Genomic DNA, 23,190 nt, shown 5'->3' with positions numbered 1-23,190 from the left:
ATAAGATAGTAGGGTAGGGGCAGAAAGCCGGGTGGCGCCGCAGATGGTGGTGTGGGGCCAAGGCAGATTCCCCTGCTTGGGCCCCATGTGAAGTGCTGGCGCCCAGGTATGGAGCAGGCTGAGATGCACCCAGCTTGCTGCAGCAAAGCCCTGGTTTCTAGACCCCAAAGACTATGGCTTCATGGAGAGGCACAGCAAGCGTAGAATGAATTTCCCTGAGGTCACATCAAGGCTCACAGTGGGGCACTGTTTAGACACCAACAACCAAATCAAACAAAACATCACATCACCAATCTCCAAAGACCAAAACACAATTGAGACGTTATTGGTATAATTTAAGAAATGATTTGTGCCACAATCTATATCACTTGGGAGGCTGTTTTATGATATAACTCTACAATTCACTTACAAAATAACATTTTTTTTAATGTTTTGACCCATATGCTAATTTTGGTGACCAGTTGCTAAAGGTTTTTGACCTTTAATATTATCCTTAACCCTAAGTGTCATGAACCTCTATCCATAGTTCATCAGGCACTCTATCTATCAGATCTAGTCCCTTAAGTCTATTTATCACTTCCACTGTATAATCATAAGGGATTTGATTTAGGTCATACCTGAATGGCCTAGTGGTTTTCTCTACTTTCCTCAAGACCAACCTAGATAGCATATTTAAAAGCAGAGACATTACTTTGCCAACAAAGGGCCGTCTAGTCAAGGCTATGGTTTTTCCAGTAGTCATGTATGGATGTGAGAGTTGGACTGTGAAGAAAGCTGAGTGCCGAAGAATTGATGCTTTTGAACTGTGGTGTTGGAGAAGACTCTTGAGAGTCCTTGGACTGCAAGGAGATCCAACCAATCCCTCCTAAAAGAAATCAGTCCTGAATATTCATTGGAAGGACTGATGCTGAAGCTGAAACTTCAGTACTTTGGCCACCTCATGTGAAGGGTTGACTCATTGGAAAAGACTCTGATGCTGGGAGAGATTGGGGGCAGGAGGAGAAGGGGACGACAGAGGATGAGATGGCTGGATGGCATCACTGACTCGACGGACATGAGTTTGAGTGAACTCCGGGAGTTGGTGATGGACAGGGAGGCCTGGCGTGCTGCAATTCATGGGGTTGCAAAGAGTCGAACATGACTGAGCGACTGAACTGAACTGAACCCTAAGTGACACAGCTCTTAGGCAGCGGAACCTAGACTCCAGACTCCATAAGAGAAAACACTTGTGGACTGTATTTCTCAAATGTAGCTGATTTTCTCCCAGCTTCTACCTGCTACTTTCAGGTGACTGGATATTCCCTCTGAGATCTTTTAGTTCCTTGCCTGTTCCCATCACCCTGGAATCCACCAAATTGCAAAGTCCTGTCTCCAGCTCTCAGAGGAGTCAACCACAAGGCAAAGAGCTACTGTTGACCACTCCTGACTAAAGATCGGCCCAAAGAGGAGATTGGCACCAAAGAGGCCGGCTGGGAGCTTGGGGTCTGGACCAACAGACCTCAGTGCAGGGACCTGCTCTGACGCTGCCTAGCTTTGTGATACTTGTCAAGTCAGTTAATCCCTCTGAGCCTCAGTTTCTCCCTTTATACAATGATGGTAAGAGGGCATACCTCAAAGAGTTCCCCATGGGTAAAACGAAAAAAAAAAAAAAAAACATGTAAAACACACCAAAATGTTCTCAGTGGTTATTTCTGAGTAGTTTGTGTTTGACTACTGTCTTTGAACTTTTTAATACTTTTTATGTACAATGAGGAGACACATTTTAAAAATACAGCTGTTTTAAGGAGAGAGAGAGAGGGAAGGAAGCATCATGCAGATGGCACACCTTGTCCATCACAGCCTCTGGATGAAGCTACAGCCAACTTAGGCAATGGCTCATGTCCACGGACCTTGTCTTCTAAATAACAAGAGCCATGGGGTCGCAAAGGGTCGGACACAACTGAGCGACTTCACTCACTCACTCACTATTCCTAAGCCCAGCACTCCAGAGATGGGTTCATCTCACTGCTCCAACATCATCAAGCAGGTCGTATTAATATTTGTCTTTTACAGAAAAATTAACCAAGGCCTAGGACAGTCAGAAAATTTGTCCAAGGCCATAGAGGCAGGATCTGAACCCAGACTGGGGTCTTCAGCCACTGGGTGGCAATCAGTTTTGGGGCCAGAGCATGCCCCCTCGCAACTATCCCTTCACTGCCACCTTCAGGGAGGGAGCAGGGACGCTGCTTTTGGCTGGTTTCCTCTGCAGTGACTTAACTGCTGGTGTAAAACAGCCAGAGGCCCCCAGGCCTGACAGCTGAAGAGGACACCATTCAGGTGACTGCAGAAGGGTGACTGCACCCTGAAGGTGGAGACAGTGAGGAGCTTGGCTGGGTGCGATCTTCTGAGTCAAGTGTGCCCATGTGGCGTGTCTCACCCATAAGGGCTCACTGGGTGCTCTGGGTGCTGCTGGTGAATGGTGATGACCCGAGGGAGCAGGATGAGTCCTGGCCTTGGAGTCAGGGTTCCTTGGACCCGGATTCCCCTCTTGGCTCTGCCACTCATCAGCCCCCCGGCCTGGGGAAACCTTTCCTTCTCTTGGGATCTGTGAACCAAGAGGACATCTAGACCTCACATTCTCCCAGTGCCTCAGCTTCTCAAATAAAAAGCTCAGTGTGAAAAACGCCACCCAGGAGCATTAAAAATAAATTCTCATTTTTGGTGGCAAAGGCTTGAGCTTCATCTTGTCACTCCACAGGTTCCCTAACTCTGGTATTTTTATTCTCCTCAAAATAACCTTTTCAAAAGGCATCTGCAAACTAGTTCACTGGCCTGTCTGAGGAGGACGCTGTGATACTCTGCAGGGACTCATCGTTAGCACGCATCACAGCAGATTCCAGCCAGATACCTGGGAAGACTGAATGTCACAGGAAGCACAGAGCAAGTGTCTAATTGATGGACACCCAGCATCCCGACACCCCACGTCTCACAGAGTCCCTTGGCCTGGGCAGGGTCTGTGACTCACTGGGTAGCTTTTATAACTTTTTGATTATCACTGATGTGAATCAAAAGGAGACCTTGGTGGGTTCACTTGGATACTTTGGCCAAAAACCAAGAAGAAAAAAGATGACTTTTTAAAAACACCTAGCTTGTGTTTTATTATTGTTATATGATTCAGGCCTAGATCCATCTGAGCAAGGGCTGCTGTAGCAAATTACCACAAACATGATGGCTTCAAACATTAGGAATTTAATTGCTCACAGTTCCAGAGGCCTGAAATCAAAGTGCTGACAGGGCCGTGCTCCCTCTGAAAGCTCCAGGGGAGAACGCTTCCTTGCATCTTCCAGTTCCTCCTGGCTTCCGGCAGCATCGCTTCAATGGGCTTCTGCCCTTTGCCTCTCTCTGTGCATAACTCCCCCTTTCCTTTCTCTTATAAAGACACCAATCACTGGAATCACCCTAAATCCAGGGTGATAACACATCTAGGTCCTTAACTAATTAAATCCACAGTCTCAACTTCCAACAAAGGTCACATTCTGAGGTTCTGGCTGGACCTGAATTTGGTGGGGTCGGGGTGGGGAACACTCAAACCAACTCAGGACAATTGCCCTGATGGTTACGAAGCATGCCTCACATGCGCTCAGGACTCGGGCAGGGATGGTACTCATGTTTTCTATCTGACATCTGGATCCAGCCCAAGCCATCAGCCTTACAGATGATGAACTGAGGCCCAGAGAATAAAAGCATCTTGACCAATGTCATGTAACTAGGTAATGCCTCAGGAGACAAGAATAAAGAAATAAGAGGACACAGAGGTGGAGTGGTGGTGGGTTGGGTTGGGAGGGGATGAGGAGGTAATTATATATCTTTACTTGTGGGAAAACAGAGAATGGCATCTTCGCCTTTGAAACCACTGTCCAAAGAAGGTCTGGATGAGGGATAAAAATGATAACTAGCTCATTAGAGAGACAATTTAGGGGCCTTTGAGGAATTAGTTTCATTCTGAGGATCAACATGGAGACGACTGTTTGCCTTTTTTTCGGCTGAAGGAATCAGAGCTCCTCTCAATGAGTAGAAGCCTTTCTAGATTGAAACATCGTGCGTACAGATGCCTGCTGGTTGCCATGGTGAATGATGCTGATCTGAAGAAATGAATAATGTGAGCATTGGGGGCGACAGTGCAATTACTCAGACAGTGGTGAGAGAGACATCGAGGAGAGCCCAGAGAGCCCAGAGCAGAGGAGGGGAGAGGCAGCATCCTTGGGCTCTGATCCACTCTGCCTCTGAGGGGTGCCTAACAACCGGGTCACTGCAAGCCTCAGGTAAGGGACATACATGGCTCTTCTTGGGAATGGAAATGGCTTTTCTTTTCATACTCTGCTTGGAGGAGAGCCAGGCAATGGTAATAAGAGTAGCTAAAAATGGGCGGGGGGAGGGATTGAGAGACAGAAGAACAAATACAGGGAGACATCTAATCCTAAAAGCTGTGAATGCCACATCTTGACAGAAAGCTTTTTAAAATGTCTGCTGGAGAAAACTCAGTCTGCAAAGACAGCCAGTGCAGATGTGAGAGATTCATGCCAAGAAACAGGATTCCCAGTCACTCCTGATGGAAGCGTTTACGAGGGCTATTGCCTCTGTAGCACAAGTAATGAATTAAGCTCTTTTCACTGTGGTTGGAAGTATATTTGTAGAGACGTGGCAGGAATTGGGATGGGGTGGACGGGTATGTTTGAGAAGGAGACCCACGGAGGGAGCCCAGGTACTCAGTCTCCTCTGCAAAAGACCCTCTTCCTGGAGGGATCTGAGCACCCCTGCCTCGTCCCTTTAATTCCCCATTTTTCTGGGAAAACATTTCCAGCCAAATGGCAAGGAACTCATTCCTGTTCCTGAGCATTGTAGTTTGCTGTCATCTTTAGAAAAGAAAATCAAGCACTGAAGATCACTCACTGCTGGGCACCTTTCCGCAGCTTACTTCCTCTAGGAGCAAGGGCGTGAGAATAGGAGGTTGGAGGGAGGCAGGGAAGAGAGAAAGCAGCTCATGAGGAACCAGTCTGGCTTAGTATCCAATTCAGGTTAAAATCTGATCAACTGTTTTTTCGTTTGTTTGTTTGTTTTTTTTTTACTGTGCTGCTGCAATCAGAAATGAAACCTCTGTCTTTCATAAGAGAGAGTAGGGGCAGAGGACTAGGCTGGGTGCTACCTATCTATGAACATACACAGGTTGACTATGGCTGTCTCTAGAATTTTAGCTCAAGGGCAATTCAGCGGAGAAGAACTGAATTATCCCAAATACACAGAATTAAAAAGAAACGAAAAAGCTTGAAGATGGCACACTCTTACCAAAGAGAGAGGGTGGCAGACAGAAGAGGGATCATTTGATGTGTCGGAAAAAGCAGCAACCCAGTCTTAGTACCAGCACCTCACTTTGTGATAACATTCTACTACTAAACCTGGAAATCCAGAGGTTACGTGGCTTTGGGTCTTGTTAGATAATGGCTTTTCTTAGATTGCTTGTCTGTAAAATGGGAATCTAGTTCAGACGTTGTGATGAATAAAGCATATTCGTTATGGTATGTTGACCTTCTAGCATGACCTGTGACATAGCAACTGCTCGCTAACTGTGGCTGGTGATTACCACCGTTAACAGTCACAGAACCAGCAGTATCAAATAGGAGCAGCTCTGCTGGTATTTGGAGCTGATTATCTTGACCTGTGAAACTAATTTCCTGGGTAATTCAGCTTTGAAAAAAGCAAACAAACGGACAAAACACGATCAGAGGCTTTGGGGAGAAATGAGCTGCCCCTGAGTGACTGACGCAAAGCACTTCTCATCACGGGCAACAGAACTGCAAGGCTAAAAACACAGTGGCCAGAACATTCTAGGTGAATGAACTCACAGCACTTGGGGCAGAAACAGGAGGCCTAGAGGGAAATTTTAGGTGAAACAATCATCTGGCGTGGAGGTCACAGGCCCATGGTGACTAACACGGGGACCCTGAGGCTGTGCTTGCTTCTCCTTCATTCCTTTTTCTTCTCCCTCTTCCTTTTTTTTTTTTTTTTTTAAGGTTTGGGAACCATGTTGTATTTAAGGATTCTGAGACAGGGCAGCATGGGGCTGGGAGATCTGGGTGCATCTTTCCTAGGCCTGCAAGCCCCTGGCTTTGGCATGAGATGGCCCTGGTCTGAACTGTGGTTCTGCCATTCCTTGGCTATGCCCAGCTGAGTATTGTCACCTCTTGGCCTCCATCTCTCAGTCTGTAAAACGGGGGCAATATTAGTCTCCACATTGAATACTCAACACACGGTGGCTGTGATTATCATAAATCAACACTTAAATGAGGACATGTCACTCTTCACTTTGATTCTGGTTTCAGAATCGAGATGAACATCAAGGTTGGGAACGTTTCTTATACGGGAGCCATCATTTCCTGGTCGTCCTCGGAGCCCTGCCTGGAGGACTATTACCATATTATGTATAGGCCCAATTGGAACAGCATCTTCTCTGGCTATCTTCGCTACAGCTTCCATCACGAGGAGAAGGTGCCTCAAACAATCAGCTCCGTGGTGCTGGAACACCTCACCCCTTCTACCCTCTACTTCCTGTGCATCAGCTGCAAGAAGATTCTCTTCCCCTACAGGCACTACTGCACCATGTTCCACACCCTGGATAAGACTCCACTGGCCGCTGGAAGCTCCCTGGTGGACCCCCAGATCTCGCTCTGGGTGCTGATGGCCATTCTGCTGGCTTGCTTCACGGCAGTCTTAGCCTTCATCTGCCTCCAGTTCTGGTGCATCCGGTGCCACGAACCTCGACGGTCTTACAGAGCCGGCCACATGGAGGGAGCCAATGGGCTGGTGAGATGGCCAGAGGAGGCCCCAGGGCTAGGTCAGGGGGACGAAGGCCTGCAGGGGCTCCCCCTGGTGGAGCTGCCACACAAAAACTCTGGAGAAGATGCGGAACCAGAAGCTGAAGCTGCAGCAGTGGAAGTTCGACAGCATGCCCCTGATGCGGGTGCCTTGCAGAGGGAGGGAGGTGGTCAGGCTGCATTGCCTCGTTTTGGGTAGTGAGAGGCGGGGAGGAGGCAGCCCACATCATGTAGCTTAAAGGCCTCCATGCAATAGGTCTCCTGTAAAAATGCATCTGTAGACTACCCACTCATCTTCCCTCAAGTGACTGAGCTCTTGTGAACTACTTGGTTGGATGAGTGCCCTTTGACAAAGCTTTTCAAGCTGGAAAACACATACCCCCATGGTGGGCAAGGGGAGGAAGATGCTATCTCTTAGGAGGGTCGATCTAGAGCAGCAGGGCTCAGTTAGAAAATAAAGCATTATTTTAAAATTAAAACCACCATTAGTATATTATGGGTCAGAAATGGAAACTGACATGACTGAAATAAAACACACTTCAAGGAAACTGTTGAGTTAATTGAAGATAGACTCTTTAGTTACACTTTCAGTCAGCTGAGGCAAATGTCCAGGCTCCTTTGCTATTATCCCCAGGGATGGGGGGATTATTTTGGAAAGATGTGAGAAACTGTGCTCTAGAGTATTTTGCACACCAAAATACTCTAATTCAGCAAATCGCACAGCACTTGTACCCCATCTTCACTTTTTTTTAACCCACAGACTATCTGTATTATTATTAACAATGCATTTTCTTTATACTGAGTCATTTAAAAAACTTATTTTAAAAGAAAGCCCATGTTTTTCCCCAAATGAAAAACCAGCACCCTTCTGCTATAATAAATAGAAGAAAAGAGACATAATAAGCAGAATGAAAACAAAATCATATTAAATTTGACTTGGATACTATTACCGTCTAAGGACTCTAAGCTTAGGGCCTGCTCTCTTTGATAAAAAGGGAGATTAGCAATTGTTGGAGAGCTACTAAAGACATTTTGACACCAACTCAAGACTTGCTCCTTGATATCATCATCAAGGTTTAAAAGAGAATAGAAAAGGGAGTCCCTTTGTGAGCCACTGTTGATTCATGCCATGCCTGTGAACTGTCCACAAGGCTGTCTGGAAGGGTGTCTTGAGAGAGCAGCCTTGACCAGACTGGCTGCTCTGGAGGAGACACCTGCTCTCTCTCAGCATCAGCCTAAGACCTTCTAAGCCCCACCTTCCCACCTTCAGGCCTGAGTGATGGGCAATCATCTTGGTTCCTTACCTTCCCAAACTAGGGCTCCCATACCTAGAGGAGTGCCTTGTCTAACCAGGTTACACTTATCCAGTCACTTCTTCTAAGTCCATCTGTGCTTATGTTGTGAAAAATGGGGTCAGAGGTGGCCATTTTTCATCTGTCACAAAAAAGAACCTAGGCTTTTTAGCTGTTTCTACACTCTTTACATGGTGTTCTCCCACACAAACCTGCAGGCTAAGAGAAAATCTCCTATATACGTCAAGGTGTTGGTGAATCTGTGTGAAGGGTGATCCCCTGTGCTCACCCCCCAGGGTGGAAACAGAACTGGAGGAAGGTGGAGATGCGTCTGCTTCAATCTCTGCTAAATCTCCAGCATGGAGACCCTGCCCAGCATGTTCTAGGGCTTAAGGAATGTCTGTTTAATGATTGGCAAAGGACTTAAGGTCCAGAACAGACACCACCTGGAAGGCTTCATTAGTGTTGGGATCGGCATTGTGAACCAAGCAGCAAAGAGACAGGACGAGACCTCTCAGAGGTAGTTTTGGCCATCTGGGATTTCCTTCAAAGTTCCACCTTCCCAACTGCTTCCTGGCTGCAAATCCCTCATAGTTATGGAGCACAAAATCCCAGAATTGCAGGACAATATGACAATGAATCAACCGGGAACAGGAGGAGATGTGATGCCAAGACAAGGAGACCTTCTCACCTGTTTCCCCATTCCCACCCAGAACCCAGCCCCGCCAGGTCTGCGCTCACCCCCAGTCTTGCTAGTTGTGAACAAATAAAGATGGATATATTCATAGTTGTTTCTGCCTGGATCTCACTGCTGCCTCTTTATCTCCACGCTTCTTGCCTTTCTGCTTCGGACAACACTTTTCTATTTGCTTTTGCTCACTAGTCCTCTCAGAAGTAGGACACAGGCAAGACCACTCACCTTAGACCCATAGAGGTAATAAGGCTGGACGTTGGCGGGTTTATCTCTCTGCGGTTCTTGTGTGAAAGGAATGGCAGTTCGGACAAAACTAGGAGGAGGAGAGAGATGGGGCAGGAGTTAACTGGGTCCTAATATTCTTCACAGGTTATGGAGCGGGAGCCCTTCCTGACCAGGGGCAACCACACTGTTTCTTAGGCAGTTGCCTATACAGTTCTTGTGACAAACTCCCATTTAATCCCTGTCTCCTTTTCATAAGGGCATCCCTGGTGGCTCAGATGGTAAAGAATCTGCCTGCAATGAGGGAGACCTGGGTTCAATCCCTGGGTTGGGAAGACCCCTGGAGAAGGGTATGGCTACCCACTCCAGCATTCTTGCCTAGAGAATCCCCAAGGACAGAGGAGCCTGGCGGGCTACAGTCCACGGGGTCACAAAGAACAAAAGGGAACACAGTAGTCCAGGTTCACAGGCTCAACTCTGGGGTTATGGCTGATGAGAACAGTGGTCAAGAAAGCTGAGAACGAGTTGAGCCTGAGCACAACCTTTTCCAGGATCCTTCACCCAGTTTGGTTTCCTCAAGAGCAGGGTGCTGCAAACTCTTTCTATAAAGCCCCAGACAGCAAATGTGTTCAGCTTTGCAAGCCAGATGGTCTCTGTTGCAACTACTCAGCTCTGCTGTAGCATGAGAGCGCCCATAAACAACTGTAAATGAATGAGCACGGATGGCAGAATTCCAATAAACTTTGTGAATGTCAAATAATTTCCACTTGTCACCAAATTATAATTCTTCTTTGGATTTTTTTCCCCCAGCCATTTAAAAATATCAATACCATTTTTAGCTCATGGGTTGAACAAAAACAGTTGACAACTAGAGGTGGCTTGTGGGCTGGAGTTGGCAGATCTCTGCTCAAGAGGATTGAAAGCCCCAGATCTTTAGAGAACCGGAAGTCCATCTTGCTAAGTGTGTGGACTCTTCCCAGGCCCTTTCCTGCATCTGGCACATACTTATTCAAAGCTAGTCATGAGCCAGGCCCTGACGATACTGAGAGAACTTCCTCTGAAGGAGAGAGTTGGCTGCTTCTGTCCCTGCCCCCAGGTGGCGCTAGTGGTAAAGAAGCCACCTACCAATTAAGGAGACATAAGAGATGAGGGTTCGATCCCTGGGTGGGGAAGAGCCCTGGAGGAGGGCATGGCAACCCACTCCAGTATCCTTGCCTGAGAAACCCATGGACAGAGGAGCCCGGAGGCCTACAGTCCATAGGGTCGCAAAGACGGAAGTGACTCAGCGCACACGCACGCCCCACCCCCGGCCACTTTGCACTGAGACTCCCTTACCGGTTGGTGGAGCCGTTATAGCAGTAGTTGGGGAGGAAGTCGAAGTTGAGCTCCCAGAAGACGTGCAGCGTGATTCGGCCGTAGGGGGCGGACACATTGTGGTTGGCCTCCCGAAACATGGCGTCGAAGCTGTCCAGGGTCATGTGTTTACACAGCAGCCGGTGCGTGAGCCGGTTGATCTCCAGCAGCCACTCCAGCTCCTGCCCGGAGAGAGAGCCCGAGGCTGCTGAGGACTTGCATATGCGCCTTGCACACCAGCACTGCCACCTGCCAGATGCCTTTCATGCAGACAAGAGCCCCTCAGACAACCTGGTAACTGCTGGTATGGGGACTAGGACCCCTGCAGTAGTATGTGGCAACATTCCCTTCTTTTGAGTGAAGGAAGTGCCAGACCATACCAAGGGAGAATGCATGCCTGTACCCAGAGGGGGCCACAGATCATGTGCAGATCCCTCATCTGCACTCCCTTGGGGAGAAAAGCACAACGACTTGCTTTCCAGTTTCTATGCTGGTAAGGAAAATGCCTGTCCCTCAGTGATGCAAGTAAAGTAAAAGAAAACTGTGACTGTACATCTATGACTGAGGGTCTAGCTCCATCCTGCAGAAAGCAAGCAAAAGAGCTACCACCTGGTAAGTACTTAACACTGGGTTGGTCCATGTGACACTACTAGTTTCTTATGTCAAACATCATCCAATGTTAGTAATTTCATATGGTTCAACCTAATACATGCCAAGGAGTATTCTAAGCACTTAATATGTGTCGACTCACTTAATGCTCAAAACCCCCTTATAAAGTCAGCATGATGGCTGTTCTTATTTTATACATATATATAGAAAATAGGCTTTAAGGAGTGCAGTAACTCGGCTTCAAATCCAGGAAGTTGGGCTCTGACATTCACATTCTTAACTCTTATATACTATAGAAATTTAAAAAACAGCTGGGGGCACAATGTTTCCTCCTCTTGACTCTTCTTGTGTCCCCTAATCACACAGGGGTTGGTTAAACATGTTGGCAAAAGTTTGGCTGCAAGCCATGGACCAAGGACTTGCATGAGCTATAGGCCCTAGTCATCTGGAATGCCACCTTCAGGCAGAGAATGGGACCAGAGTGAATAATATCCAGACATAGCAGGTCACTGCATTTGCCTGGAAGTAAAAAGAAGGTAAAATTCTTTGGGCTGGGTTTAGTTCTTCACTGAATTGCTATCAAAGAGAATCAAAGCACAACCTGTGCAGAGAAAGGAAGTACTCCCTCTATAAGGCTCTGCTGCTGCTGCTGCTGCTAAGTTGCTTCAGTCGTGTCCGACTCTGTGTGACCCCATAGACGGCAGCCCACCAGGCTCCCCTGTCTGTGGGATTCTCCAGGTAAGAACACTGGAGTGGGTTGCCATTTCCTTCTCCAATGCATGAAAGTGAAAAGTGAAAGTGAGGTCGCTCAGTCGTGTCCGACTCTTCGAGACACCATGGACTGCAGCCTACCAGGCTCCTCCACCCATGGGATTTTCCAGGCAAGAGTACTGGAGTGAGTTGCCATTGCCTTCTCCCTATAATGCTCTGGAACACTCTCATATTGCAGTGGTTAAGCCATCTTTTGTGATCGGTATGACTGCCTGTTTCATGGAGGGGTAGGCTGAGGCTGAGAGGGAGAAATAACTCGCTCAATAAAGGTCATAGGGGAATATAAAACAGGGTTTAGGATGTGCTCCTAGGTCTTCTAATCAAACCATGTGTATTTGGCCCTTGGATGCAGCTGCCTGGAATAAATAAGCAATTACTGAGAAAGTCCTTTGAACAGTAAAGATGGCTTTACAACCTAAAAGCTAAAAGGACATAGGCAATGGCTGTTCCCCAGAGTGTAGCCAGGAGGTGGGGAGGTCAGAGGGCCAGCTGTAAGACCTGGGACATGGAGGAACTGTTCACAGTCACAGGAGGAAGCCTTGCATCAGGGATTCAGTTTTATTCTCATCAGACACAGGACCCCTCTGACTCTGGTTGATTTCCACAGTGTGGTGGAACCAGACCACACTTCTAATCTTGGAGCTTCATCTCTCTGAAATTCAGATTTGGTGGCTCTAAATTGGGGGCAAAATACCGGATCAAAGTTTGCAGACTTAACTGGCTGCAGTGAGACAAGCTGGGGCAGGAGGGAGCCTGGGCTGGGCTGTCCATGGCAAATTGGAGAGCCATTGCTGGATAAAGGTGGATTGGCTATGTCATGCCATCCGATTGTTTGTTACTGCATTGGAATGGGGTAAGTGATGGCAGAGCCTCTGATCTCTTGGAAAAGGCCAAAGTCTGGATTTCAGTTCTGGAATGGTAGTTGGAAGAATAAGTTTCCAGTGATTGCGCACTGTGAAACATACGAAGGGCAGAAATACAGAATCAGCTGTCTGCTTCCATCTTTCGGGGCCTGGCTAGCCAGATGGCATCTTTGTTCCTAGTCACTTAGGATGGGTAAGTAAGTAAGTAAATAAATAAACGCGATGAATGTGGATGAGTTTATTTCTAAGATCACTAAGTATCCGTAGCACATGGGGGTGCCCTGTTACCATGAAGACAGCTGCAGGTGAGAAACTGGGAAACAGTTTCCATTCTGTGATTTCAACGGCCTCACAAATGTGCGTCAGAGACTGAAGAAGAGAGCTCTCAACTGCTGACCTTGGGATGCCCGAAATGCAGGTCTACTTCTCCCGCCATGCCACGGGAGTTTTTATTAACCAACACAAATGGTGTTTTGCATGAGCCGTTTCTTCCAGCCTTTCAGTCCGAAGAGGGCACTTGCCTGCGGGGAGTGCAGGGCTCAGTGCATCAAGGCACAGAGGTTTAGAAGGCCCCAAGGGCGGTCTATGTGCCTTCAGAGAGGAGGCGAGCTCCGCAGAGTAAAGCCGGTTTACTGGGGGGCAACACAGAGAAGCAGCACTGGGGAAACAGAACACCCAATAGGCTACTTATGTGAGGTAGAGGAAAGAGCTTTTCCGTGAGAACCAGAAATCCCGGGTGTCAGCACACTTGACCTTCAACCTTCTCTGTGGTCTGGGCCAAGAGAGAAGGGATCTCAAACTCAGGCACTAGGTCACCCTATGAATGAAGTGCAGCAGGCCTGTGGCAAAGCCCAAGAGAGCACAGCTCAGCTGATGGGGACGTCTAGGCAATTGTTGCCATCTGTGAAGGCAAGTCTGACGTTGCCGGGGTTTCTGCAGTTTTATTCGAATTCTCCCAAATGTTAAATGTTGGCTCAAATTTTCAAATATGCTCTGCAGCCCAAACAAAACACAGACTGCAGGCTGCCAGCTCTCAACTCTGGCATCAGATCCTTCAAGAATCTATTTGCTCAGCTGCATAGGAGGAGGGAGACTGATGAAATCGCTACAATCCTCCCAGCTGGGCATCAAGGTGGAGGGAAGGGCTGAGGGGAACACATTCCTTTCTTGGTTTCTCAGAAGAGGCAGAAGCTTCTCAGCCAAGGCAGTGGGGGCCTCCTGCCGTCCCAGGAGACAGCATCCGTGGCTCTCCTCTTCACGGCTTCAGGGACTGGGGCTACTCTCTTGGTAGCTGTGGCCCTCACCTGATAAACTCACTGCTTGTTTTGATTTTGTTCCCGGCTAAAAGAACATTCAGTGCCTTTCAAGGACTGGGAAGAGGCCGGGGACACCCCTGCCACACACTAAAACCAGTTTTTCCATAGGGTATGCTCATTCATTATTGGAAAACTACAAGATAAACAATGAAGAGAAAAGCAAAAATCCCACCTCTTGGACATAATCACTGCTGACATTTGGCAAAAAAAAAAAAAAAAAACAACCCCAAAAAACCAAACCATGTCTTAAAGTAGATCTCCTAGAAGAACTTGTGCTGTATCACAGTCTCTCAAAGTCCGTGACCCAGGACAGAGCTGGGGCAGCTGGGTCAAATCCTCTTAGGAAATGCTGCTGAGAATCTACCCTGAGAGTGCCTCATTTGCAGCTCAAAATTTCTTTTCTTTTTTTTTTTTAAATATTCATTTTATTTATTTGGCTGCACCAGGTCTTAGTTGTGGCAGCTCAAAATTTCTATATTCCTCTCTTTCTTCATAAGCTATTTTCATCAAGTGGAAGGGACTTTGCAAAGCTCTTTCCAAGCAATATCTCATTTCATCCTTGAACATGGCTATGAGGTGGATTCTAATATTTCCTCCATGTACTACAGGTTTTTATACAAGATAAGTGATTCACCCAAGATCACCCAGCTAGGAAGTGGCGAGGCCAGAACTGGGACCCCAAGGTCTTTCTAATGCTAGAATCATAGTTCTTGATCCTTTTTTTAAAAACTGCTTTGTCCATTAAAAAAAAAAAAAACCTTTTATTTTGAAATAACTTTAGACTTACAGAAAAGCTGTTAACTGTAGACCTCCTGCACATTCCTGACCTAGTTTCTCCAATGTTAACCTCCTACATAATCATAGTATAATTGCCTCAAGTTGGAAACTATCATTGATATAATTCTATGAACTAAATGACAGACCTTATTCAAATTTCACTCGTTTTTCCATGAAGGTCTTATCCCACATTTCTCTGAGTGGTCACGTCTCCTTGTCTTTTCAAATCTCTAATAGTTTTCAGTTTTCTCTTTGTCTTTTATGTTCTGGGTGCTTTTGAAAAGCATTGTTCATTTTTGAATGCCATTCAATTTAGATATATAATCCAATTAGATTGAGATTATGCATTTTTCATTATGCATACATATTCAGGGGATATGTGCTGTGCTATGCTTAGTCACTCAGTTGTATCTGACTCTTTATGACCCCATGGACTGTAGCCTGCCAGGCTCCTCTGTCCGTGGGGATTCTCCTGGCAAGAATAGTGGAGTGGGTTGCCATGCCCTCCTCCAGGGGATGTTCCCAACCCAGGTATTGAACCCAGGTCTCCCGCATTGCAGGCAAATTCTTTATCGTCTGAGCCACCAGGGAAGCCAATTCAGGGGATGCATGAATATATTTTCTTACTGGTGATACTAACCTTCATGCTTGGTTAAGAGGATGCCTCCCAGGTTTCCTCACTGTAAAGTTATTATTCTTCCCTTTGGAATTAGTAAGTATCTTGAAAGAGATAGTTTGAAACTAGGCAACTATCCTGTTTCTTTTCAAAGTTTTTTTTTTTAATTTGTGACTAATTAAAAAATTCTGGTAAAATATACATAACATAAAATTTACCATTTTAACCACTTTTAAATGTATAGTTCTGTGGCACTAAGTACATTCATATAGTTTTGCAACCATCACCGACGTCCACCTCCAGAACTTTTTAGACTTCCTCAACTGAAGCTCTGTACCCATTAAATACTTACTCCCTATTTCCTGGCAACTACCATTCCATTTTCTGTCTCTATAAATTTGAATACTCTGGACACTTCCAAATAAAGGGAATCATAAAATACTCTTCTCAAAGCTCTGCCCACTAATTTCAGTGTCTATTACGGGATCTTGCCTGCAACCATTATTACTCTGGTGTTCTAATGGTGATTTTCTATTTCTCTCATTCCTTCTCTGTATCTGCTCTTGAAGCTTTAAAATCTTCCTTTCATCACCTAAAGACTGATCAACCAAGTTTATTCTAATTCTTGAAGAGAATTAGCAGAGAGTAGTTCAAATAGCTGATTAATAAAAGAAGAGGGCATGCCGGTTCCATACTTGTGCATCAGGAACAACTATACAATTTCCAAGTCCCAGCACAAAATGAAAAGGTGGGGGCTTTCATTAGAAAAAATGATTGTTAATTCCAAGGTGGTGACAATAGAGCATTAAACCAGTCAACAGCCTCTCTGGGCTCTAACCTACTGCACACCAATGAAGCCAACCCCATTGTAAAATCTTCCCTCCTTTCTCAGGACCATCTAGCTACTTGCTGTATCTGTAGAATCCTAAAGGATGAGAAGCTGTGTCCCGGGATAGACCATCTCTAGAGATTTCAAGACCTCCCTCCACTCCCTCTCTCCAGGCAATCAGGAAGGTAAAATTTTTCTCATTCCTTTTAAGTCTTTCTTTTTTCCCTGCTCATTCAGATGAGAAAGAGACTCATCGTGTCTCTTTAACCAGCTCAGTACCAGGCTACCAACAGCTCCCCAACAAGGCTTCTAGTTTGAGGAGTCCCATGGCAGAATTCCCAAGGGCTTCCATCTCTTACCACAATTGAGGTCAGGTCCTCACTCTCAAAGCGGCTGATGGCCTGGTCCAAGGATTTATACATGGCAGCAGAGATGCGCTGGGTAATGAGTCTGTTTAAGTCAATGGATCTACCCAAAAGCTGCATGGAAGAGAGAGAAAGTTACTTAAATTTTACACAGGCACATGACAACTAAATGCAATGCACTGATTTAGTAAATTGTCCTCAAAATATAAAGAACATAACCAAGACAAATAGGGACTCTATGCAGAAAACAGTATTGTTAAATTTCCTGAGTATGATAGTACTATTCGGATGATAAGAGGATATCCTTGTTCTTAGGAGATATGAGCTGAGGTATCAGGGATAAAGTGTTATGATGTCTGCAACTTCCTCTCAAATGGCTAAGAAAAAAGTATGTATATTAAAAAAAATATTTTAATATATTACTTACATATAAATATGTTTTTATACATTATATATTCTATAAATACATAAAGTATATTTACTGTATTTATGAGAAATAATATATACATGAGAAAAAGTGAAGCAAACATGACTAAACATGAATAATCATGAATCTGGCTATAAAGTATATATGTGTGTTCTGTGTCTTATTGTTTCAACTATCCTGTAGGTTTAAAATATAAAAAGTTGAAAAAAAATAAATAAAAAGTTGAGGGAAAATATGGTGCATTCAGACTGTAGGAAGAGGCTTGCGGTAAGCTCTGGCAGTCATGCAATGCTGACATCCTTGAATCTCACCCTGAGGTTCTTCCTGCATCCATCCTATTGTGCAGTTCAGAGTCACCAGGGTGCCCCCGCCTCCCCCACCCCAGCAAGGGCCTACTGCATACCTTTATGAGGATAAATTTAAAAGCACGAGGAGAAGGGCTGATTACAGGATGGAAAATATAGCTCAGGCTAATTTCCACCGGGGTTCATGTGGGCATGACTACAGATTCTATGTAGACAGCAATAAGCATTTATTGAGTACCTGCTGCGTGCACTGCACTTTGCTATGTGCCTAAGGATTCTTCTCAACTATTTTTTTTTTTTCTGCTTCCCTTTTGGGAGAGACTTTCTACTAATTGACTAAGGCTCCTTATAGCCATCTTCTGCACACACAAAGCCCTCAGGATTAATATCCTGTGGCTAATTCTAGCTGCACTGGTAATGGAATCTTCCGAGAGGCTAAAGGAGATGCTCTCACAGAGCCTTCGATGTTGACAGATGGGCAAATGCTTTTTCCTCTTACGATTCCTCGAGCATGGGTTTCTCAGAGCAGTGGGACTTTCCAGGTTTTTCAGGGTAATTCCTCTCCTCTCTATCCAGGGCATTTTCTCAGCCTCAGCCTTGCTCCCCTTTACCCAAGTCTTCTCCAGGAACATGTGAACCACAGGATAAGCACACAGAAATCACAGCGTGAAGGTCATTTCACTGCCTGTGACTGACAGGGCTTACTTAGTAGTAGAATTTAAGATCTGCTAAAGCATCTCTTGTTTTGTCTGCCTGGCTCCCATGAACACTGTTAAGCAGGGGTATGTTTCTGAGCTCCTGGCAGCACTTCGTCTATATCATGGGTCAAACTGTAACAGAGACTAACTCTATACCATAATGGGAAAGTCAGGGATAGGAGGTGGGCTGAAGTTCAACAGGAGACTGTTGTTCAGTCACTAAGTCGTGTTCGACTCTTATGACCCCCATGGACTACATAGCATGTCAGGCTTCTCTGTCCTCCACAATCTCCTGGGGTTTGCTCAAATTCATGTCCATTGAATTGGTGATGCCATCTAACCATCTCAGCCTCTGCCAACCCCTTCTCCTTCTGCCTTAAATCTTTCCCAGCATCAGGGTCTTTTCCAATAAGTCAGCTCTTCACACCAGGTGGCCAAAGTATTGGAGCTTCAGCTTCAGCATCTGTCCTTCCAGGGAATATTCAGAGTTGATATGCAGCTCACAATGGGTGTTCAAAGGCTCTGGTGGCCCCTATTCAACTGAGGTGAGCAGCAGATGGGCTGAGAAGCCTAGAACTTGAACCAAAGGAAGGCCAATGCTTCTTGGTAAGATTCTGAGGCTGGATTATCCCTGTGCTCAGTAGACCACACAGGGCAATACTCAGGGCAGATGATACGCGGTCCTGATTTCTGATCTCTAGGCTAACATCACAGCCCCTCTCTCCCGCCCATTCCACCTGTCTCCATACCTGAACGTGTCTCTGTTTCAACAGGGTTTCATAGCGGTTGGATGGTGGGTATGGAATGATGACTCCATAATTCTTACATTCGGCCCTAAAACGTTTATCCAACAGGACGCTGGAAGGGATAAAAGTGAAATAAGGCCAGTAAACCAGTAAACATGACAGTGAATGGAGTTCAATCACTCAGCCATATGTATTTCGAACCCTAGGTTCTACCCATAAAGCACTATGTTACATATTTTAAATATTATTTTTTTCTGCTGTAGAGCAAAGTTCTTTAAATTTTTTCAGCTGGAAAAGCTCAATAGGTGAAATGAAATTTCTATGTTAAAGACAGGCAACACAGAAGTTGAGCTGCATTTTCCTTTTATTTTTTTTACCATAAAAGCAATTGAGTGCCTGCTTAGTATCGCCCAGGAAACAGTCTAGGGACCAAGCATTCAAAGTTCCCATCCTTGTGGAGCTTGGGTTCTAGTGAAAAGAGACTGATAATAAATAAATAAACTGAGGAATACAATAGTGTTAGATAATAGTAAATACCTGCGTAGTATTTACTATTCACCAGGCATGCATATAGACATGTGCATAGTCGTTTTTAATCTCACAACAACCCTATGAATTAGATGTTCTATTATTATCTTTCACACTGAGTCATGGATTGCAGAGCAATAAGTGCTCTGAAAATGACAAAACAGGATCATGTGGTGTTATCATGGAAAGTCTCTCTAAAGAGGTCCTGTTGGACAGCGACCCAAATGCTAAAAATGGAAAGATTTGGGGGAAGAATCTTTCAGGCATGATTAGCTTGGTACGTTGAGAAAAAAGGAAGGTGTAGATAAGGGGTGGGGTGTGTTGGAGAGCATAGTGCAAAAATGAATTTACAATGTTAGTCTAGGGGCCAGATCCTTGTGGGATGATACAAGCCACAGTAAAGAGGGTAAATGTTTTCTCAGTGTAATTGAAGCCACTGAAAGGTTTTAGCAGGAAAGTGACATCATCTAAATCTACACTGTCCAACACAGCAGCCACCCACCGGGTGAGCCCCCAAGAATCTAAAACATGGTGGGTCCAAGCTGAGATGCGCTATTAGTATAAAATACACACGAGCTGTTGAAGACTTAAGAACAAAACAACAAAAACTCTCTTTAATATTTTCACTTATTACATGTTGAAATTGTAATAGTTTAGATATCATAGATTACATAATGTAGTATTGTTAATTTTAAAAATATGACTATTAAAATTACACTTGTGCCTGCATTACATTTCTGATGGACAGCAGTGATCTAGATCATTCTGTCCTTCTGGTGCTCTCTCTGACTCTTCCAACTTCTCACAATCTCTCCCAACTTTCTGTATTTTTGACAAACCACAGGTCTTATAAGAAGGGATATAGACCAAGATTCCTCTTTTAAATAAGGATATATAGAGGACTCAGGGTTTGACAAGTCTGAGTTTGTTTATGCAGACAAGCATATTTTGAAGATAACTGGAATTATCTTGGAGAAACTGGAAGCCCAGCTCTCTGGAAGGACCACATACAATTCAATCCAATCCAGATCTTTGTGAAGTCATTCCTTTGTGAAAGGCTGCATTCTCTATGCTTCTCTGAAACCCTAAGTATATGCTTTCTATAGTTTCCATCATTAAGCGTCATTTATTTCTGTAATGCACACTCTGTGTTAACAGACACTTGTGTACCTGTACACCAACTCTTGGGGAGCCCTGGTGGCTCAGCAGTAAAGAATCCGCCTGCCAGTGCAGGAAATGTGGGTTTGATTCCTGGATTGGGAAGATCCCCTGGAGAAGGAAATAGCAACCCACTGGGAAATCTTGGGATTTCTTGCCTGGGAAATCCCATGGACAGAGGAGCCTGGCGGGCTACAGTTGATGGGGTCATAAGAGTCAGACTTGACTTAGTGACTAAACCATCACCAAACCAACTCTTGACTGAAATACATCAGAGAAAAACTCAAGTTGTTGAAAGCAAAACGAAGCAAGTCTTTGACTGTTGAAAAATGTAACAATCCTTGAAATGTCTGGTTTGTACATTTGGATTTCCAATAAAAAAGAGAACAACCCTATATATAGATACATATATGTATGTAACTATATATATAGAGAGAGAGGTTTTTGCTGGCAGTACTATTATGGGTTCCTCGAACCCAAGAAATCTCAGGGGTCTAAATCAGCCCATACCGACAAAACCAATGAGCCTGTGAGAACTGACACAACCTAGACTTCTTCCCTGGTCTCCTGTTTGACCTTCACGCTCCCATATTTGCTCACCTCCAATCCATTCCCTACATTTTAATGTTTTAAAACATCAAACTTCTAAAAATAAAAATCAAATCAGGTCACTGTCATACTTTGGAAATCATCCCATGGTGCTCCACTTCTCCTAGGATAAATGCCTATAAGTCCACAGGGCCTGGGCCCTGCCTACCTGCCCAGCTTTACCACACAGCCCACCCCTCTGTGGTCTGTGAATGAGATATTTACAGGAAATAATTTTAATTAAACCTTTTAACACCCCTACGAGGTATGCATGCTATTAATATTATGCTTTCGCCAAAGGGACTTTGTACAATGGTTTGCTTTGCCTGCAGTTTTCCAATCTACTCTTTATCTAGTTTAACTCAACTAACTCCTGTTCACTTCAGATGTGAACTCAAATGTTACCTTCTCAGGATAGCCCTTCCAGTTACCCACCCTAAAGACTGGTTCAGGTTTAACTGTTATATATTCCCAATAAATTTTCTTTCACAGGAATTTCCCTTGTCACTGTGCATTCCATAGTTTTTATTAATGTCTATTTTTTCTCACTACAGTGTAAGCTCTGTGAGGTCTAGCCTCATATCTGCCTATTTCTCTTTCTTCTACTTGCTAGCACCCAATCCAGGCTATCATTCAGATTTCCTTAGGTGCTAAAGAAGAAGGGAGGTTTTGCAACAGAGGATCTTGCCTTCCAGGTGGCAATCTTAGGAAGGTTTGGGGCCACAGTGCTGAGCTCTCATACCTGCCGGCCATGGCTTTGTAGTAGGCAAAGATCTGGTCCGCCAGCTTGTAGACAAACTGATCAAAACACAGGTTCACCTGGTGAAAAGGAAGCAGGAAATGTCACTGGTGTCTGTCCCACTTTATTAGAGAAACTTCAGTAACAGAAGAAGGCAGTGGTGTAGGACTGCCTGAAAGTGTGAGAAGGAACAAGATGCTTTGCAAGGAAAGAAAAAAGAAAAGAAGATTCGGTGGCCAAGTGCATTTGGGAAGTCTGGTCCCTTGCTCTCAAGGTCCTCAACCAGGCACAGAGAAGGCAAGATTCAAAAAGCTGCTGAGAAATTGCCCTCCCCACTGGCCACCTTGTGGCTGTTACAAGGTACCTGCCCACAACCTGTAATTACACATATCAGTCTCCCCATTTCCTAATAGACTTTCTTTTCTTTTCCCTTCATTTTAATTTTACCTTGTTTTGCAAAGAAAGAAATTGATGGTCATTAAAAATTTTTAAACTTCCTTTTTAAAAAGTTTGCATAAATATCTTTGGTGAGCAAGAGACCATCTTGCCTTTTCAGTGTTTTAGCACATCAGTGGCAGAATGTGATGCTCAGGTGAGAAGAAAGTTCACACCAGACACAGAGGATTGAAACCAAATTCTCCAGTGATGGCAAGAGCAGGGAATGGCCAAAGGTGGGATGTTAAAGAGATGGGCTGTGGTAGTTGCAGGGTGATAATGGGATAACTTTGTAGCAACAGGATGTATTTAGGTGATTAATCTTCCTTCCTTTTAGCACCAAACTCCCAGCTCCATGAGGCTCTTTATCCGAAGAGCTCTCATATCTTTTATTTTACACCATAAATACTATTTTGAACATAAAAACAACATATGCGAGTAACCAAGCCCTCTGCCCCGGACTTTGAGTTTCAAGGGTGCCCGGGGGGCCTCCTACAGGCAAAGAATCCATAGGGTCCAGGTGGGGGTGTCCAACTCCTGCTCCCCTTCTAGAACCAGCTTTGAATATTCTTGCCCAAATAGCCCAAGCCCCTTCTAGGGTCTGTGTGCTCTTTTCCCTGGGTCCATCCCTGGGGGTGGACTGCACTGCAGACGTATACACCCCTAGGGCCCAGGGTTGACCAAATGGCCATTGTTTGAGGGCAGGGGTGGGAGACAGAGCTTGGGTATCCATGCATAAGCCTTTCCAGGTTCAAAACAGAGTCTGAGGACGGGAAAAGAAGGGTGGACAATTTACACTTCTGCTTCGTGGCCACCTGTGTTATCCAGGGCTGGTCTGTATGCTTTCTTTCCATTTAGTTTTTAAACATCACTTGTATATAGGACACTCTAGATTTTTTTTTTTGTTTTCAACCTGTTAGAGAACATTATTAACTAAAATCTTATCAGAAAATGGACTTGTCAAAGCTGAGATGCAACCAATTAACTTGTCTGCTGGGACCTTTCTTCCCA

General features: G+C 45.1%; 2 protein-coding genes across 3 annotated transcripts in view; one reads left to right on the top strand and one right to left on the bottom strand.

The window, feature by feature from the left end:
* Positions 1-23,190, bottom strand: part of CYFIP2 (cytoplasmic FMR1 interacting protein 2) — a 135,738-nt gene that overhangs the window by 49,352 nt on the left and 63,196 nt on the right. For both annotated transcript variants that reach the window (XM_069592494.1, XM_069592495.1), the window contains exons 19-23: positions 21,748-21,824; positions 18,735-18,843; positions 16,550-16,669; positions 10,392-10,591; positions 9,060-9,147 (exon numbers count right to left, since the gene is read on the bottom strand). In XM_069592494.1, the coding sequence (XP_069448595.1) occupies positions 9,060-9,147; positions 10,392-10,591; positions 16,550-16,669; positions 18,735-18,843; positions 21,748-21,824 (594 nt within the window). The remainder of the gene's footprint in view (positions 1-9,059; positions 9,148-10,391; positions 10,592-16,549; positions 16,670-18,734; positions 18,844-21,747; positions 21,825-23,190) is intronic.
* Positions 5,080-9,030, top strand: FNDC9 (fibronectin type III domain containing 9). Its single transcript, XM_069592496.1, has one exon. It carries the CDS (start codon positions 6,364-6,366, stop codon positions 7,045-7,047), a length of 684 nt encoding a protein of 227 aa, XP_069448597.1. The 5' UTR covers positions 5,080-6,363; the 3' UTR covers positions 7,048-9,030.

The sequence above is a fragment of the Ovis canadensis genome, chromosome 5 (assembly GCF_042477335.2).
Source record: "Ovis canadensis isolate MfBH-ARS-UI-01 breed Bighorn chromosome 5, ARS-UI_OviCan_v2, whole genome shotgun sequence".
NCBI lineage: Eukaryota > Metazoa > Chordata > Mammalia > Artiodactyla > Bovidae > Ovis > Ovis canadensis.
This window is presented reverse-complemented; position numbering and strand designations above follow the sequence as displayed.